At 38.6% G+C, this 7,547-nt stretch overlaps 1 protein-coding gene across 1 annotated transcript; it reads right to left on the reverse strand.

Moving 5' to 3' along the window:
* Positions 1 to 1,873: 1,873 nt before the first annotated feature.
* LOC111251896 (uncharacterized) lies at positions 1,874 to 4,857 on the reverse strand. The gene is made up of 4 exons (XM_022809000.2): positions 4,632 to 4,857; positions 4,056 to 4,307; positions 3,322 to 3,446; positions 1,874 to 2,567 (listed from the first exon to the last, which is right to left on the reverse strand). The coding sequence occupies exons 1-4, from the start codon at positions 4,719 to 4,721 to the stop codon at positions 1,874 to 1,876; spliced, it is 1,161 nt and encodes a 386-aa protein (XP_022664735.1). The 5' UTR covers positions 4,722 to 4,857.
* Positions 4,858 to 7,547: the final 2,690 nt, after the last annotated feature.

Raw genomic sequence — 7,547 nt, forward strand, 5'->3', positions numbered from 1 at the left:
TATATATATAAATAAATCGACAAAATACGAATGAATTGTCGATCACAAGGTTTGAGTAATAGATGCCCAGTACTCGTCCAATGGTATTAATTTTTTTCATATGCATATAGAATCTGACTTTTGTAATTTACATAGATGTGGAGCTAATACCATTGTTATTTAGTTGTCTTATTAGTTGTGCAAGATCTGAGATTAGTGATTTCCAAGCAGATTTTCCTAGGAAATGTAAAGAAAGGTTGACAATAACAAAAGCGTACCAACGTTGCCGTGTAACATTCTTAGGAATTTCGATACGGGGAAAAGCCATAAGCCATGATGACAAAAAGCAGGAGGGCAATTGATGCTCGACTCCTGGTTTGGACCCTTTTATAGGGAACAAGGAAACATTAACTGAGAATAAATAACGAATAGTAAACAGGACTTGAGTAGCCTAGTAACTGTAGCAAATTAAATAATGTTCAGCGCGATTCTGTGAGGCTTCTTGGTCGGTTGCAGAATGATTGCAGGGGCCGTAATCATTTCTGGCGTGTGACGAAGAGCGACATATGAAGCCTAGTAACAATGATGATAGGAAATTGCGAAGAGCTGTCACCGACGGTTTATTCAATATCATTTCAAACCTAATGACACAGAGCGCCGGAGGAAGCAACGCTACGAACGAAGTCGTACTCCCGATCGTTTTATAATTATAATCATCGCAACCGATATTTATTATCAGATGAAGCAGGTTGGAAAAAAGTGGAGACAAAAACAGGGAAGTACTCGGGAATAATCATGACAAAGCAGACTGGATGACGAAGTAATTACCTCTTACTACTAGAACTACGAATGGAAGCTTCCCGGCGAAGATCCCTACGACCATAAGGAGCAGGAAACCAGAGTTGTGAAACGGAAGATAAATTGGGATCGCAACCCGTAGAAAAGATCAAACACATGTTGTGAGGAATCGAAGACAAAAGGACGATCAGCTTTCATTACTGCAAAACTGCGCGTAGAGCCTGACTTTCAATGCCTAATGTTTAATTGCTACCTGTTGTAGCCGTACGTAACTCTTCATTCAGCGGAGCAGTAAATATACGTTAGAATCGTGAAGCACACAAACAACGCATTATAATTACTGCTACTGCAAAGACATATGCCCTCTGTACTGTTAATATTCTACCAACCGGAATGAAGGTAGAACAAATTCACTAACATAAACAAAAACAGCGACAACGATCATTACGTATAACATTATCTCTATATCAAGAACAGTAAACACCACTCAAAACAAACTTCGTGCTGTTGCAGTATAACTATCCAAGACACCGAGTCACAGATTATAGCGGGCGAAGAAGCCACCCTCAAACCAAGATACCAAACATATATCCCCACTTTAAATACACAAACGCGTAATTAATAAGAAAGCATTGTGATAATGGCGTTCAACGAAGAATAAAAATGAACTATACCCGTCAAAGAAATGAAATAAATTTGACGCTCCTGCACAGTAGCACAATCACATTCGTGTTTTTTTTATCAGCAGACGAAATTTACTGGAAGGGCAAAGGTTTGGTGTTAACTAATTGTAGGCTTGCTCCCGTTCTTCTGTACTTTACATGAAACGCTTATTATTTGTTTGGCAATGTAAATGGCGCATCGTTTCAACATCTCCGTCCAGCGTATTAGGACAAATACAACTAAAAGTTTTCCGTTCCGTCAAAACTCTATATTATAAAAGCTTCATGGGTAAACGGAACAATGGAGTTCCACTAAATTGTACCACTCACAGTTTTACAGAAAACATTCGGATACGAAGAACTATTGCGCTAACAATGTAAGATATCTTCGTATTCGACAACAGCTATTATATTTTAAGGCCACTTTTAGGATGTCATGCTTCCTGTGCAAAGGTAACCGCTTGTTTTGTTTCTGTTAACGGCCAAAAGACACCTTCAAGAAAATCAATTAGCTCTGCCAACTGTCGTATGGGAATTGGCAAATCTTTTCCATTTTTCTCGTGTTTGGATAGTAGTTCATCATCGTCATCGGCGCTTTGCTCGCTATGTTTTTTAGTTCGTGCGCAGTTTCGAAATGGGTTATGAAAAGCAATTGCACTCTTCTGTTTCGCCTGTCCACCGTAGCTGCTGTTGTCGAGACTTGCACAGTCCTGCTCAGGTTCTACAGCTGGATAGTTGACGCTTAAGAGCATTATGTCACCATCTACTGAGAGATTGTGCACGTCACTCTGAAAATCTGCATAACTTGACTTATGCGTCAACAAATTTAGGAGACCCTTTAGCTCGCGTAACGCTAAAAGGGCTTCCTTTTGAGTATCAAAAAACGTGTCGCTTCGTGTCTGTGTGATTTGGCTAGAGTATACCGCTTCTGCGTCTATGTTATTGTAAACGTTCCGTTTCGGACCATTCTTGGAAGACTCATCCGACTCACGAGGCAGCGCCGGATACTCATCACACTCGAAGTTGTCCAAAAGTTTCAGATACTCAGGTTCAGTTTCCGATGCAAGATCAGAGGCTTCTGAACTTAATGATGTCTCTTCTACATAGAGTATTATATCTTCTCCCATTCTGCAAAGTACAATTTATTAGTTTTAGGCTCGTGGCCTCCTTGTTAGTCGCTAATAATAAGCTAACCCTTTATATACTATTCATCAGCATCCATTAAATGCTGGATTGCTATAACTGTACATGGCGTTGCGAATCGTTTCTGGGAATGCACCCCTTCAACATACGCACAAAAGGTGCTCAGATAAAAAAAAATGTTTAAATTAAAAATACATAAAAAATAAATAAAGACTCGCATGAAAGTTACTTTGGGCACATCGACTAATGCCACCATTGTTTTTTTTTTTCATTAAACACCTACAATAATATACAATAATACGCTTAATTAGTCAGAATTAAGCGCTGGAGGAATCTGAATAGAGGTTAGCCAGTGGAAAAAAACATTTGATGTGAAAAAACTCAATAAGACATTTTACAGTTTAGAAAAAATTGTTTTAAAGTCCAGAATAGCAAACCTCTTCTTCGTTCTTTTATTAAATCCACACGTACCAATGCGCGTACAAACACCATTTCGAACTCAAATCCTGCAAAACATTACCTATTTCTTCTATTAAGCTTCCTGAGGTTGCGTGTCATACTGTGCTGGTAAATCGAAACCAGTATAATTCAGTGTCTATGACTATGTTAATCAATCACTAGTGACTATGACATTTCGAAATTGCAAAAAACGAAGTAGGTTTGATTGATAAGGCCGAATCGGAAAACGGTGGATTAGTGTACTATGTTGGCTTCCGTTTCGTGTTCATTGCATACTGACCGTTTTGTGGTAGTGAAGTCCAAGGCATTCTTTTCCTCGATGATACTAAACATGAGCTTCACTTTTTCAAAGTCGCGACAATCTTCATTTAATCGACTCAACCCAAAGTTCCACCATGCGCTAATCTAATAGGGTAGAGAGGTGGGAGATGGGTATTAGTCAAAACTGGAAAAACGTTTAATGGACACAAGGATGTCTATGTTTTTTGATATATCATTTCATCAGAGGTCTCGTTACTTTATCAATTAACCATACGAATTTTATTCAGCGCTACGAACAGAATCGATGCTACGCCTTTCGTTGTTATTAGTATATCTTTGTCGCAGATGCAGGTATAATACATATTAATTAGATCGTAGGTAAAAAGATGAAGAAAGCACAAAAAGCTAGCTAGTTCTCAGTGGCTTGTTTGTTCCATTTGCCGCCGACGGTGAAATGATGTTCAGAAAATTACTTTTTACAATTTTTTTTCTTTGTCAAGGAAGTTTTACAATTGATTAGCTGCCATGGAATCTACCGGTGAATATTATACGTATGTATGGTACGTTTACCATAGCATTCACTGAATGCATAAGCAAAAGGCCTAAAAAGGTTTCGCGTCCCACCTAGTGCATCATACTGAATATGCAGAAAAATTGGGCGAAAATTACAGCTGACAAACGATAAACTTCGAAGAGTATGGATTCTACTATGAATACTGCGATTAAAGTCACGCCAGTAATTATTATATTTACCTCTGCGCACATGGCCTCTATATGATCGCCTATTTCAGGTAGGCATTCAGCTGGTTCCTGTTTGATAAGAGTCCTACTAATGAAGTTTGACGTCATCAAAATTTCATTCTGCATCTTGCTTCTTAAGCTATCCTTTAAGGTCAAACATTTCGAGAGGAAGACTTTAATTGAAGTCTGTACTGTGACGTGGCGTCCTTCTGCTTCACGAGCATTGGCCTTACTGATTGCCTTAGAAATCATGTCGTTGAGTTCCTGCACAAATTGAGAAACGGTTGTAGCGGATGAGAGTGAAAAGCATTGAATGGCATTGGTAAGGTATTCTGACGCAAAGCAACTTTGTCATTTAACGCTTGCCCGTGTCCCTTGACATTCGGCCGTTGTGCGCCTCGCCTAATAAACGCAGCCATTATCACAGCAGTCTGATACAGATCGGAACTTAGCCCATAGTAGAGTGCCACAGCCAACAGTAAACACATCTGACTACTCGTCGAATCGAATAATACTACAAATTCGGCAAGCGTTGCGTTTATCAAAATAAACATGATTTCTATTTTGTATTTCGAGAACCAAGCTCACCCGTTCGCACAGAGCACTGACATGTTTGAAGTAATGCTGGAGACGTTTCTGGAATTGTTGCTTTCGGATTATGCTTGTTAGAACATTCATATCAAAGTCAATGCGTAATGCTAAATATGTAAAGCGGTGTATTGCTATGTCCCAGGTTCGCGCTCATTGGAAGCTACTAGTCTGAACTTCGTACTCCCTAGGCGTTGATCCCTTGCGCTCTGCAGTCCTCGGTCAGAATATGTAAAGGCAATAATACTATTTTCAATGATTCATTTGTGTAAATATATAGTGAATAGAAATTTATTTATGGCCCAGAAATAACCACTCGTCTAAAGGTGGCCTCGTATTTTTTTGGTAAATATGGCGCCCTGGTACTCTTCTGCCCCCATAACTAATATGTAAATCTGTCGCCGCTGGTTTTTTTTTTTCGTTTTTAAGCTCATCTTTTATTTCTATCGACGTGACAGCACAGTAGCATATGTCAAGTTGTCCGAACCTGCATACCCCTTAAATCATCGCTTCCGTCGATCCGTGCGTATGCCATCGAAACACTTAACAATAACAACGTCTGAGTATCCGTTTACACTGTACCAGACAACTTACTAAGACGAAAGATCTATTTTGTTTTATGAAAGATGGCGAAAAGCGGAAATTTGATTTTTTTTTGGCACGATTAGGACGTTAACTTGTTGCTTGGGGTATTGGACATATGTATGTCCGCTTGGTTCGTTATCTGTCTCTAAGGTAAAAAGATCTTAAAGGCCAGACGTCGAATTTAGCCGAAATTCACAGTATAGAGACGCAGAGCAGTTTCTCCTATTTTCTTACTAGATGTTACGCGCTGACCGGACGCGTACTGGAAATTAGTTTTTGTAGCCATAATGTGCCTTTCGAACAAAGCGAATATCTTTAGGCACATATTTCCTTTTTAGGCCTTTTATTTTTATTATTACAAACTGGAAAATAACCGTGTGCCATTAACGAAATTCGAACAACAAGTAATTCATTTGGCAAAACACCGCCATTATCTCTTAACTATCGTGTTACGCATAAAATCAATCAATATCGACTATAGATTCAGTACTTAGGTCATATTTGAAACAGTATATATCTCGTCCAAAGTAGTTGCATACGAGGAAAGTTAGAAAGGACTTCCTTTTACCTTTTTGGCAAAAACTAAAGTTATATATGCACGAGCGATTTGTCTTTAGGGCAAATATATTAGACCACCCCCTTTTTCAATCCATCTGAGGTTAGCATCGGTTACAAAAAATAAATTGAACAAAAATCACTTTTTTTGTGATGTGATGCACTTGATGATCATGGTAACAAACAATTATCGTTTATGGACACCAGTCGTATTCTATAAAATTTCAAAATCATTAGATTAATATACATAGATTAGTGTGTACTATACTGCCTAATCTGTCCTCTGTTTTGTTTTAAGCACCGTATTCCTATTGCCTTATATACAGTTAACTTGAATGCAATCGATACATCTCAGCTAAACTTCCTTTATTCAAAAGTTGTGAATTCTTCTTTTGGTCACCTTGGTTAAAGTTTTGCCTTCCAAATCTAATGTGAAGAGTCACTGACGTTTGGCATCCAGATATCATTGGACGGCACTAAAAAATTAGATAATAAATAAAGATACAGTGAAGTTTCTGGAGTTATACGCCTTTTTTGTCCTGCAGGTTTTTGTCACCCTGTCGTAATTGACGCTGTTTCGTGTAGTCCTTAGCCCGATGAAGAGGGGCGCTTTGCAGACGGGGCATAACGACATGGCCATGGCAGCGATGACACCTCTAGAAGGCTGGAATTATTCCAAAATTTTGGAACATATCTGATCTTTTTCGTCACAGCCGCCAAATTTCTAGAAGACTAACTAACTTATCCCGCAAATCAAATCGCGGACTGCAATATTGTATTAAATTTTACTTCCAGTAAAATTCTTCTAATAAAATAGAAACGATTATTATAGATTCCTATTGAAACTGTCCTAAAAACGAGAGCGTATAGATGGATCGCGGAAACACTTCAATAATCATTATATTTTTGCGGTGCCTTTTTTGTTTCCATTCATTCGATGTTCGCTTAATTAGATTGAGTCTTGCCAGGGTACAATCCATTTGCTTGCTTCATGTTTTATGTTTTATTCTTAAAGTAAGCATTCTATTAAAATAGTTTGGTGTTAGGCCCAACGTTCGGAAGTCTAATTGAATAAAACTGTTAGGAGCGTCAAACAACGCATATATCTAAGTGCTCCTTTTTTATAGAGCTAGCAGCCTATAGCGTAATACTGTTGACTGCAGTAGTCCGAAGTCAGCGAGGCCAGAAGTACTTTTCAGAGATTCGGGGGAGTATTCGAGGAAACTTCGCAAAGATTTTTGCTGCTTTTTTTCGGGCGCGTACCTCTACGGTTTCTTGTTAAGCTGTGCTTTGAACAGTGATAGTAACAGCTAGGTTGCATCGACACAGGATGGAAAAGTCTGAGTGGACCGTCAGTGTAGAATGGACTGGGACGACGATGGCTATTGAACTTGAATTAATGGATTGAGCCCATTAGCTAGCCCTAGAATTAGCTCAGTACAGATCAAGGGTCAAAGATACAAAATTGAGAATTTAGTCCTGGTGTATCAAACAAGTATTTTAACCGTGCAATCGAAAGATATAGCTATGAGACAAGAGTTCGCCTCCTGTCTATCATGTCCTCTCTCATTTTTCCACAATCTCAAATTCCTATCATGTCCATTGGTCTGTTTATTAAACGCAATACTAATATCCAGCATAACAGCTAAGCGATGAACTTGAGAGGGCAAGGGTACGGTCTTAAACCCTTGACCTTATATACATCTATAGTAAAGGATTATATATACATATACTTGAATCCTAACTTAAATAACTAGTCAAGACCTATATATATAT

This window comes from Varroa destructor, unplaced genomic scaffold, assembly GCF_002443255.2.
Source record: "Varroa destructor unplaced genomic scaffold, Vdes_3.0 BEIS01000005.1, whole genome shotgun sequence".
Lineage (NCBI taxonomy): Eukaryota > Metazoa > Arthropoda > Arachnida > Mesostigmata > Varroidae > Varroa > Varroa destructor.

Excerpts from the sequence above, each read along its gene's own strand:
- LOC111251896 (XM_022809000.2), bottom strand. The coding sequence starts at position 4,721 with ATGAATGTTCTAACAAGCATAATCCGAAAGCAACAATTCCAGAAACGT. Across the intron at positions 3,447-4,055 it reads TAGAGGCCATGTGCGCAGAG|ATTAGCGCATGGTGGAACTT; the intron begins GTAAATATAATA and ends CTACCCTATTAG. Across the intron at positions 2,568-3,321 it reads GACTTCACTACCACAAAACG|AATGGGAGAAGATATAATAC; the intron begins GTCAGTATGCAA and ends TGTACTTTGCAG.